The sequence below is a fragment of the Saccoglossus kowalevskii genome, chromosome 17 (genome assembly GCF_978046115.1).
Source record: "Saccoglossus kowalevskii chromosome 17, keSacKowa6.1, whole genome shotgun sequence".
Taxonomy (NCBI): Eukaryota; Metazoa; Hemichordata; class Enteropneusta; family Harrimaniidae; genus Saccoglossus; species Saccoglossus kowalevskii.
In genome coordinates, this window is record NC_140657.1 from 15,358,473 (window position 1) to 15,371,298 (window position 12,826).

Below are 12,826 nucleotides of genomic sequence, written 5' to 3' on the forward strand. Positions count from 1 at the left end.
TAAATTAGAAAACAATATATCCTAGTGACCTATATACATTGCATATGTAAGTACATCATGTCCTCTATCGGCCGTCTTATCGGTTTAGTTATGCGTAATATTGGTGTAATCATCACAGAAATCTGTAACGACATTAAATAACAATTATTACAATTTATACATTTTTCTACATATATAACAAACAAGATATTCAATATTTCATTGATCGTCAACGATTTGCCTATAGGGGGGGGGGCAAGGGGAATAGCTGGTACTTGTTACAGGAAATAAAAAACGTCATTTTACGTTTTTACAGGAAATAAAATGAAAGTTACATTTACAGTAAAAATACACTTACACTTTACAGATAAAGCAAATTCCTAATTACATTTTTATAATATATTTGATAATTTGTGCTTGTCAAAATTGCGTACGAATTACGACATGTAATGTGGAAAATGTTGTATACGCTTACAAAAATAAGATCCTTGTACAAATTACGAACGAATAAAATATCTGATTACAATTTACACCATGTCCATGTCTCTGAATTTACGTTTTTTATTTACTTAAAATACATTATTACGAAAATAAAAACAATTGATTACAGCTTACGAAAATACCCCTTGCATAAGTAATACAAAATTTCATTTTAGTCACATTTAGTATCACTCATTTAATGAAAACAGTGGACGAGTAAACACTATTTTGTTAACAATATGTGCAATAACACTGACCATAATGAATTATACAAATATCGAAACACCGTGTGTATCTGACATGTGAAACATTATAGACAGTTGCAATAATTCCAGTACAGAAGACTTACACAATTTACATCATCAGGTTCAAACTGCCCCAATACTTGTGTGTTAATGATGTTTTAATTTAGGCTCGCATCCTCCATCGTCCGAATCGCACAGTATCGCTAAAGCCGGCCATTCATAACCGGCCCACAAACCCGTGCGTGATCGTGCTAGGAAAAGCTGTATTTCACTGCAGCTAAATTGAGTCATTTGATTGGGCGCGCCAAGGAGCTGGCTCCACCAATCATAAAATGTGAAAATCTGGGAGCTCATCACAGATTAAAACAATAGCGGCGTGTAGGCTTTGTGCAGATTCACCTGGAGCAAGAACAGAAGGTTTATAAAAATTTCTTATTTTTTGAAAAATGTTTGTGGGCAAGTGAATGAGGACGATGGAATGTTTAAATATTTGTGCAAACTGTGTTTTAGTAATCTGACAAAACTGACAAAACTGATATTATATCAACTTGCCCGATTCGGTCTTTGTTGAAATATTGTTAAGGGACTGTGTTTGCAACAAACACGTCATTTTCCTCAGATACAGCATTAAGCGTTTTCTTTTGATGATCTGTAAGCTCGTTCAGGGGAAAAGCTAGCAACACGTTTATTGATTCCACCATTTTAATGCTATCAAGTAATGTGCAGTTTCTTTCGTGAGTTCTGATTGGGTGATGCAAATGAAGTGAATCCTAAAATCGTTTGAGGGCGTGCGACATACAGTAAATCGTGGTGAAATCTGCCAAGGGTTAATGTTGAGGCTTCAGCCGAATAAATTGTCCTTGGCTGGCGAAGATGACACGTATAATAACACTTCTCATCTGTATCTAGTTAGTGATGTTTTTCCCCTTTCACTGATTATTAATTTGAAATGACATTGTAAAGCAGGGCGAAATAAAAATAACAACACACACTAACAACTGTTTTAAATGTACGGGCAACATGATTGTCTCAAATTTGTATTTTAAATCATAAATGTTGTCACCTATATGGCAATTGGGTTCTATGAGTTACAGAGCTGTAATATAACGTTCCAACTGTGATGCAGTAATGTGCTTTCAATTTTCGCAAAGTACGGTGATTTCAGTTTCATTTCTCGCAGTGAACTATGAAACGCCAGCTAACACTTTTAATGTGCAAAAAATGTTTACTTGCGCTACGTGCAAGTTGAAAACAAAAGTGTGAATCCCAGTGAATCAGACTGTATCCAAATCCAATATATCTACGATCAGCAATTAATGTAAAATAACACACTAGCGAACACTAGTACTATTACTAGTACTATTTTATCCCTGCATAACTCTTTATGACTTTAACTTTATTTCCGTTGATTCGACACGCTTCAGATATACATATTGCGTGCCGTCGTTTTCGTATTCTAGCAACCAGACATACAATTTAAAGCGACATAAACATTGACAGGGTCGTTACTCTTTTATTTAAACTGTACTCAACACTCCTCCCACGTTTCACTGTCAACTGAATTTTACAACTGTTCAATTATCAACCACCATGTATGTCTATAAAACTATGTATGCGTTTTATTCACACCTCTATCACCAAACCACTAATATAGAATGGTAGACATATAAAGTGACAGACTACTTGTCTAGTGGATTACTGGGGGACTGCAAAGTTTGAAGTTAAGTTGAACGTATATCAGACAACCCAATGAATGAATGCAATTGTCAACCAAAAATACGATAAGTCGTTATATTAGGACACGAACACAGTAGAGAGAAAGGAATCGGTGATCATATCGTGTCGTTCGGTCAGTCTGTCATTGAGTAAATGTGTGAGAACAAAATGACTTTGCAAAATTGGTTGTCACAAGTGCAGTATTCGACAGAGAGAGAGAACGGACGGAATTGATTCAGAGTGGATGCAATTAAACCACTTCAACATGTAGCTGAGCGTAAATATTGGTATATACTACAATGTTGAAAATGAGTGTTTAGTAGCATGTAGAGGCCTTTGAGTTGTGTACTTGATATCACGACCTTCGATAGTGATTAATGAATCTCAAAAAACTGTATGCATGGCAAATACCCAATGGTGTCATTGGCACTGCATTAGCAATAATTACTTGACTCTGATAATCAACGTGTGTGTGATTTGTATTAGAAACTATATCTGACATTGCTTCAAATAGTAAAATTATTAAAGTAAAATGAAATATATGTGTTCTTATGTTCTCATTGTGTATTTCATTGGAGTGTTTTAGAACCTAATTTGCGATTGTCAATTTCTGACCCTATTACATCTTGCCCTTTTCGACTATGCTGTATAAAATATGTATGTACATTATTCGCGGTCAGCTAATAACCTCACTGCAACGCTTTGACGGTGACGTAATCTAACACTTTCACGTCATACATCTGGCGGACATTATAACTATCTATGATGTGTTACCTTACGGTTATGCAATATCTTACGTCAGTACGAAACCAAAATATTTGTCATTCAATATGTATCCAAAGACGACTATTATACAAAAAAAAGGAATTTCAACAGTAAGTGGATTTGTCATATCATATTCAGCTGTGCGTTTGTTGTTGTTGTTTTTTGTGAAGATCTCCTGTTAGACCGTCAAAATTGACGTTTTCATTTGATTGACGATCATTTTTAAGTAAAATTAATGAGCAACTAAAGTGCTATAATATGAGAGAATAAATATTAGAATTAAATATCAATATGCGACGTTAACACAATAGATATTTACAGTACATACAATAGCGTAATTCCAGTACCGCACGATGGTACTTTAACAATGTATCAAGTATTTGGTCATGATCTAATCCTGGCTGAATAGTGGTGATAATATGAAACGGCGGAGAAATCTGGAACTGCTTTGTAGTTGTGAATGCGCATCTGTACTTTTCAAAGCGGAAATAGGGGATTTATTTATGTGACTGACAACGAGAGCTAAGATGTGATAAGTAATGTATCGTTTGTTTTCAACACGTTATTTTGTTACATGCAATATGCCGTGGATGGAAGTAGAGTGTCAAACACATATGTATATTAATACACCAAGAAACAACATGTACTAGACAATTTTAGTTTAGTTACTCTATACCTGAGAAGATGGTTGACTGTGAATTTTTCTATTATCTTCCAAGAAATTCAATTGAAACCATAATTATTCGCACCGAACTATTGGCTGACTGTCGGTGAACGGAGTCATAAGTTGGGTTTTTACGCGCCGGTCTCCGAGTGGTTAACCATCACAATTGAAAGACCGTCCGCATTACCGCTAAATGTTACAACATTTAACTGTTCTGTACCACATGTACTTTGATGTAATAAAAACAAACGAGTTTCACTTGAATTACAGGGATTAAGAACACCATATTGACATAATAACCATATCAGTAATTATTTCTATTCGATTTTGTCATACACTTTGAAATGTGGTTAACTGTTTCAATCATTGTTGGTGTTTTTAATTCGTTTGAAATTAGCGTGTCCGTATTTTTTTTTTCTATCTGCATATCATGATTTCAATTATAAATGACAGTATTTCACTGTTTAGCCGCATATCAAATGATTAATAATAATACTTGCAAACTTGTTTGATTGTGGTAACTTGGTAACTAAATTCTACAAATTCTACAGCAAATTCAATTTTAAATAATTGCACATCCTCGCAAAGTGTCATACTCGGAACGGACTAAGCAACGGTATTCATGTACGTGACATCTCCATGGACAAATACAATTATTTCTGAGTGATATAATGACACAAACCAATTGATTGGAAACGACTAATTAAGTGAGCCTATGGCTCCGCTATTCCGAGAGCGTTTACGTCAGTAATATGAAAGAACAGATAAAGAAGATTTGGAAAAAGCGAAAATAGCTCCAATAGCAATAGAAAATAGCAGCATTTTTTGAGCACAAAGCCTCTATATTACAAATATTTAAGCCACAGCTTTGTCAACAAAACATTAATCACATCCACGTATTCCTTAATACCCTTATATAAAATTATTATAATACATACATATTCAAGTAGTTGTCATATGACAATAGGCGCCTTCCGGATGATCTTATACATCTTGTGCCACTTGTGACTCAGCAGGACACTTTGTGTCAACGCAGTATTTGCATTAGTTTATCAGTAACAAAGTGACATATGCATTATATTGTAATGAATTACGTATCTTAGAAGCACAATTACAAGCTGTTTGCACTTATCTTATAACGAAAACTCTCGAGTGATTAAATATTGTTTTTAAGTACAAATGCATCGATTTTTCTACAGATTAACTACTAGAAACGATGGAAAAGATCATATCGCAATGTGTTGTGCAATATTGACATTATTCTTTCAACCAATGAGAATGTACCTTCGACGATATAAATGAAGTTCCACAACCGCATCCAATTTGTCTCATTACGATACAGCTACAGTTATGGCTCGATATTGTATGTACATGTGTATGGCATTCGTCTTTCTGGTAAGTACATTATCTTATATTGTTGGTCTTTGGAATTATTTTGCGTTGGTCTTAGTCGATAAGATACCTTGGATCTGTATACTAATATACTTAAAAACGCATCCAGTGAACTCAAATATATTATAATTTGTATCTAGTCAAATTAAATACCCAACAGTGTCATATATTATACATTCGTATGTGTACGTATGTGTTCGTAGATACTAACCCTGCTCCGTTATTATAAATGCATTTCAAAGGTCTATTGTATGCTATTCAATTGAAATATCAATATTTATTTTTACTCACAATTAAACTAAGCCTCAAAGTAATAAATTATCGTCATTACTCACGAGTTACAACGTTTTTCGAACCGTAGTGTATGAACAATGGTACAACCACCAAAACTTGCATGTATTCCGGGGGTCAGCGTTTTCGCTTAGCACCAATGCAGTTGTGGGTTCATTCGCCCAGTCTTAGCTTCTTACTTACTAGCATGATGTAATTTTCAGTATTTTTTGATGAGACAAAATCACAACCAAAAAATTGTTTATGATATTCTTAGCCTAGTATGCTAATCACATCTTGAGCGCTTGTCAGAAAAATCATTCTCATCGGAAAGGATGGCGAATTTCCGCGAGATAATTTATTTCTGTCATGAGAACTGGGACGATTGTATCTGTGACCGCATACTTTGTTGTATCTGTTTGTATATGTAACCGCATACGATGGATAACAAATAAATAGGTTAGCAACACCGTATCTGTCATCTAAATATGTCTATTTTTTTTAACTATAACCACAATCTACCGAAGACCGCGAGGAAAACGCCTGGATCTGTTTTCAATCACACATGCTTTTCCCTAAAAGGTTATGCTGCGGGAAAGTTGAAGACGATTTCATACCAACTATTCACGATAGCAGACTGGTACGCATTCAGTGTATAGCATACTCTATAGTCGACGTGGGTGACTCAATACTGTATACTTTTAAGGTTGTTAGAATGAACGCAAGTTCTTTGTTAAAATTACAACTTTTAATTTAAGTGTACCATAACAAAATTAGAAAATTCTAAAATGAGGTCTGGAAACAAATAAAGCTGTGCGCACGTATTATCAAAAAGTAGAAGTTAAATATCCATCAGAAAAAGTTTGAAATTCGTGGTGTTGGAAAAAAGAAACATTTTAGCTCTACATTACAAACTATTTTACGGTATTGGAGGTATAGATTAATTAAAAAATAAGAATGATAGCAGGATGGTTATAGTACACTGACAAATTGCCTGCTTAAGTAAACACACGTTTCCTAGTTGCAACCAACCCCATGCATGTTACCTCTATGTGTGAAAGTCACGGAGTGAATAAACAATTTCCTGGACTGATTTCGACATTGTTGTTCGCATACAACTACAGGTTATGAATTGGATCAACATATACATAAACATGTTTCTAAACCAGCAAACACAAAACGCTGGCTCAATAAATCGGATTAACAAACCGCAAAATCAAACGGACAAATATTTCAACTTAAAACGCCGAATACGAACACGCGATCATTACTAGTAATAAATACCGCCCACCGCGACTAAATGAATCTCGGATACCGCAAACAATGTGTGTATCTATGTAGTGAAGATTCGAATGAACCCAACAAATTAAATGTGATATGTTTATATTATATGATGCCATCTTATTTGTTTCATCCGACACCTTCTCCAGCTCAAAGAAGCCAGGTCCACAGTATTAATAGTACTCACAAGTGTCGTAATGTGCCGAGTAAACATCACTCTATACAGGGTCGTCCTTAACTACAAAAGTTCTTTGTGAGGTATTCAAACAAATCAATCTGCTTATTCATCGAATTCTGGAAAATTATTGTTTTTTAACTTACGGCGAATTTAGGAGCATGTCACCATTAACATGTCGAATGAAAAACGTGTGCTAATGATGAAAAGGCATGCAGAATGTACGTGGCAGCATTTTCTACACATTTCTCGCGTACATCCCTGTCAGAACATCACTCGAAAACGGGACACATACGAAATGAGGCTGCTGTGACATTGTAATTACAAACATTTTAATCGATTCTTTAATGTGCATAGTTTGAACAGTAATATTATATAGAAGAAATACGTGAACAACTTTGAACAGAGGATAACATCTTGTCATTTGAAACTGTAGCATGGATGTTATTGCAGTGCTACCTTTGTGTGACCAATTTGGTGTAAAAACGTTGATCCCTGTCACAGGTTAACGAACGGAATCTGTATATCGACCTTAATGGAATATAATATAATTCATAAAAATTATATCAAACACACAAGTGGCCCCCGGTGCAGTGTGATCTTTGTGTTTGTGTGCCTACGTTTCATGTGTAAACATCGAATCTTCTGAAATATCAGACGATCGCTTATAATATAGTAGTATATGCCTACGAACATCATGAATGCGACATATATAAATGCATGACGTCATCACACATACATTATAATTGGAATGGGGAGCACACGCATCACCCCACCCCGCACTATAAACACTAGTTCAGTTCACAGCGATAACGTTTCGCCGGTGTAGTATTCAAACTGCATTGAATGTTCACCACAGAGGCGACCTGGCCTCTAGCATCGTTTATACAGTGAAAAATGTGTTCACGGAATCAGACTGTAGTGCACTTGCGAATAAGAAAACTAAAACCAAAAAGTTCATTTTTATTTTTGTTAAAATTTTTACATGTATACAATATAACACAATATAATTGCTCTCCTAATTGTTTAGGCTGCACACCAAGTCCACGGTAAAGCAATCAGGCGTGCAAAAGGTAATCAAGGTAAAGGTAATCCCCATGGTCTTATACAAGAAGGCCAAGGAGAAGGTATGTATTGATATACATGGGACTAAATACTAAATACATCTACAATACGCTTTACTAAATCGAACTATTAAATTAAATTGTTGTAATCATATTACTGCACATGCACTACTTACAGCCAGCCACTGTCTGCAGTGTCGGTCTAATGCGAAGATGACCTTAGCGGAATGCTTAGCGCAACCTGAAGAAGATAAATATGTACAATGCCAAACATCTAGTGTATGTATGTTTTTAATGTACTTTGTATGTTTCTTCAATGGTCCATGCAATAATGCTGTACCTTCAATTGTGATGACGTCTTTCGATCTGCGGAGTGCGATGCAGTAGCAGCAGGTGCCATATTGTCGCTGTCTTTCTATGTAATCACTTATCTATACTTAGTTACTTGTGCTTTGAATTTGACTTTAAAGGCCGGTAGTCGTCGCGCCACGTATGCGCGAGATACATGGGTCTCACATAAACAAAGATGGCGACTTTGACTGTTGCGCATATCAAAGAGTACAAACTGAGACGTTACCAAGCTCTAATTATGTAATTTTTAGGTGATTGGAAGGTATCGAAAGACTCACTGGCGGTAATTAGTGCAAGTTGCGCCCAGGCCAAACCTCATACTTGTGATTGCCGTTAGATGAGCGCATTGGATTATGGGAAAATCAATGTTTATCAACAGAAATGTCGCACATACGCTGCGCGGCGACGACCGCCCTTTAATGGTCGGAAAAAAATTGAGTGTTTTACAAGTATCAATTTTACACACCTTCATAGCAATGTTAAACTCTTTCCTGAGGTATACATTTCACAACTCATTCGTAATACTTTTTTTCAAGGGGACATTGTCTTAGTTCATTCATCCTAAAGGTTTTGAGTTTGTGGTTAAATGTAATAACACTGTTTCACAGATGATCACGAATTACATCATTACTACTTACCAACTGCATGTCCTATGTTTCATACATACACCAGGTGCTACATGCGAAGCTCGTTGTACTCACTTTTTTTATTCAAATCATGTATTAATTCATGTAAACTACAATGTCTATATATTGTTATTCACCGATTCGACTCTGTACTTAATGCTGATTGTTTATCAGGAATTTGTTTTGCGTTCTCGAATTGAATTTTATTTTTGACTATAGTTTTTTAAATTGTTCGAGTATTTTCACTGCTTAACAATGTATTGATATAGAGACTGATATCACTTTGTGTATTATTCTGTAGCCTGAATGCATGACAGAATTGTGGCAATGGAAAGGCAAGTTTGTATTTTCATCAGAATGCCAGCAAATAGAAGTACGTATTCACATATATAAGTATAAGTTATTGGTATACATGTTAAAGCGTCACCCGCGCATGCGTCAGATGGTCATAGCGTGTCATTGTTTACAAACAAGCGTCTACCCATGAGCCTTTGCGGTTTTAGCGTGTGTTATCGTCGCTTGGGACTCAATTCCCGCGCGTGCGCTGGTAAAGACCCTCCCGCTTTAATATTGTTTGCAATACAATTGTTTTGTATCAGTTAGTCGTGCATGTCGGCAATGAAACATTACATGATTTGCTACACTCACAAAGGATAACTCGCTTGTATATGTCTAGTAACTAACTGTACAGGTTCTAGTTTTATTAAAGTATAATTTTCTACTGAATGTACGCGTCTGGTTTTGTATTCCATGTCACTGTTCTTATATAAAACATATATAATATAAATAATTCTTGTTCTATTATCTTAAGCGATGTGACCGAGTTAAATATGAATTCATACTTTTGTATTGATTAATTAAATATTCCTTTTGTGTTTTTCTGTTCATCAGGCCTGTATCGAGAATGAGGCGAACGAACCTAAAATTAACAACTGTGACAGTCTACCGCTTCACGTGGCAACCAAATGCCGTTATTGTTGTAATGCTGCTAATTTGACTAGCGATTTTTATTGCGCGCCGCCAACGGGTGAGTAAGCGATCACGTGATGAATAAGGTGTCAACGTACATACCGTAAAACCTTAAAAAACAATTATAACGGGATAAAAACTCACCCGTTTTGGTTATAATAGTATATGATGTCACGTATCTAGGTCATAGTATTTAAGCATATCGGGGTATGTTATTTACATATATTTGTATGATGTTTATTTCTCTTTACCGTTTAGCACACGGCGTATGTGTAGTTGCTGGTGATCCACATGTCACTACGTTTGACAAGAAACACTACACCATTGGTGCTCAATGCTTATACACTTTATCTGAAATCATTGCCAATGATCAAACGACTTCGATTAATGCAGTCGTGGTGCCATTCAATGTTGGCTTCGGTGTACATGAGCTGGAGATTACTCAATTAGGAGAGAGGCTACATGTTTATCACAATGATGGCAAGAACCCTGTATATGTTCAAGTATGTATCGTACGTTGTTTTACTGCGAAACCCAAACATGAATACATTGATATTGTGTAATTTCATTTCCGGTAAAATTGGGCTTCCTCTAATATGCGAGAAATCAAAATCCTGGATATGAAGGTGGACATGAACATCAACAAATGAGTTGTCAATTTCAACACTGAAATAAATAGTGCACCTCGTCTTCTATATTAGAATTGGCGACGGAAAAGCTACTCCTGAACAGAACTATTTTGTTTGATTGACGTATTGTTTCATTTATGAGATACCCAGATTTGTCAGACGAGTAAAAAGTCGTTGAATATAAAAAAAAATATCCACCCAGATTATTAGCAATAGACCAGATCTGACACACCCAAAGTAGTTTTAAATCGAAAACACATTGACCCCAAATGACAAAATTATTCGCTGGAAAAAAATGATTGAAACATTTTTCACGAAAAACAGAGGTACTGACAGAGGTACGCCCGGAGAATCAACGTAATCGAGCTGTTAGTTGGTTGACGGCCAATGGACAGACGAAGGCGGAAAGTCCCCTATATGAACAGCGCCGCTCAGTCATAGCATAGGAGTTAACAAAATGCAGTTCATATCCTATGACTCAATGTCATAAATAAACATAAGGATATTTTCTATTTTGTTACAATCTTGTTTTTTAATATAGTATAATAATACTCATGTTTGTGTTTGGGTTTAAACATCGCCACTTTGGATTTATGTGGAGAGCGTCGTTCGGATAATCCCACCACAATCTGGTATAGAATAGTATTGAACATGACTTTATTTTTGTTTTCAGCTTGACGACGGAAATAAATTTCCTTTGACATCTGCAGTTACATTGGGTAAATCCAACCAGTTCGAACTGAATATGATCGAAGATAATGTGGAAATAACGATGGACGCAGATGGCGATGGAATGAATGACCTCCAGGTTGAATGGCTTCCGGGCTCCGCCGTTCAAATCAAAGTGACCCAGCCAATAGGGGGTACCTTTGAGACGAGAGGCCTTTGCGGTAACGCCGATGGTAATCCAGACAACGACTTCATGACACCGCAAGGTTTGGTCACTCTGGATAAAGACGAATTTGGCGATAGCTGGGCCACAAAGTGAGCATCACTATAATTATTTTTTCATCTTTCCGTATTTTTGAATATGTACATTTAGTATTCAGAAATGGGTGTCTTACTGCACGATTTGTCATGGCATGAAACAAGTTTATCTTTCACATTGTTTGTGGCATTATCGTGAATCGATTTGTACAAAATGAATAGTTATTGTAAAGTTCAATTGAACGTATATCGTACTAGAAGTAAGTTTTCATACACCAAGAATCAGAGGCGGCGGCATTTTGCATGAGGGGGCGAGATCTGCTACCTCACACCAAAGGCGCGACCTTACTAGGCGCGTCCGGGCATGCTGTCCCTTACAATTGTTGAAATTAGGCCAACTGAAACGCTATTTCCAGCATTTTGAGGGGCAAATTGTGCTGACAGCTGATTTTGGGGGCGATGCCCCTCCAACATTTCTTTCGAGCAACTTGATTACATTAGCTTACTTTTTTTATTTCAGATGTGCTGCATAAGCTGAGACTGGGATATCTGTAACTATAACTCCCGAGTATTACAGTGCGACGAATTCACATCGAATAGCTTCCGAATGTCACGACCAGATACACATTGTACAATATCAACATATTCACTTTAGATTGGTAGTGGCAGTAGAATCAAATTGAAATTTAAAAAAAATAAAATAAAATATTACTGTGTACATTTCGCGGTGCCTTTCTTACAACACAACACAAAAGCAACGCACATTTCACAAAACCCTAACTCATATGTCCGAAATTGTTCGAATGTGCTTGTTTTTCCTAATGTTCCTACTTGTTAATACAAGCACGGGGTGTTAGTTCGATCATAAATTGAATCACATGTCCGATCATTTACGTTTCCCCATACAAATAATGCCTTAGGTTCGGGAGAGCAACTAGTGTGGTCTACGTGTATAAAACTATTGACAACAGCGCCCCCAGCCACTGTAGTTAGTCGCACATCTCACTAAGTATGTCACACTAACCACCTAAAAAATAGCAGCTAAAAAATCGTGTAATGAACGCGAATCTACAGTGAATAGATGGTCGTGACTTAGACATAAACCAGAGTATTTATAGTCAGTATGACCTATCCAGTGAGAATTGCCCTTGGGGACAAATACATTTTCACAAAAGGTGACAAATTGAAACATGAAAACGTGCAAAATTGCCGAAGTATATACTTATTTACCGTTGGTTATAAGGTTGGTTGGCAGCCCTGTGTTTAGGTTCCTGTTTACCAATTCCTGGTAAA

At 36.2% G+C, this 12,826-nt stretch overlaps 1 protein-coding gene across 1 annotated transcript; it reads left to right on the forward strand.

Moving 5' to 3' along the window:
- The first annotated feature begins 5,199 nt into the window (after positions 1-5,199).
- LOC100368432 (von Willebrand factor-like) lies at positions 5,200-12,251 on the forward strand. The gene is made up of 8 exons (XM_002736762.4): positions 5,200-5,244; positions 7,998-8,094; positions 8,210-8,310; positions 9,310-9,381; positions 9,900-10,035; positions 10,236-10,480; positions 11,280-11,590; positions 12,054-12,251. The coding sequence occupies exons 1-8, from the start codon at positions 5,200-5,202 to the stop codon at positions 12,064-12,066; spliced, it is 1,020 nt and encodes a 339-aa protein (XP_002736808.2). The 3' UTR covers positions 12,067-12,251.
- The last annotated feature ends 575 nt before the right edge of the window (positions 12,252-12,826 follow it).

What these genes read in the sequence shown, in the direction of transcription:
- LOC100368432 (XM_002736762.4), top strand. Translation starts at nt 5,200, where the DNA reads ATGGCTCGATATTGTATGTACATGTGTATGGCATTCGTCTTTCTG. An exon ending in TACAATGCCAAACATCTAGT is followed by an intron (nt 8,311 to 9,309) that starts GTATGTATGTTT and finishes ATTATTCTGTAG; the next exon opens with CCTGAATGCATGACAGAATT. An exon ending in AGAACCCTGTATATGTTCAA is followed by an intron (nt 10,481 to 11,279) that starts GTATGTATCGTA and finishes TTTTGTTTTCAG; the next exon opens with CTTGACGACGGAAATAAATT.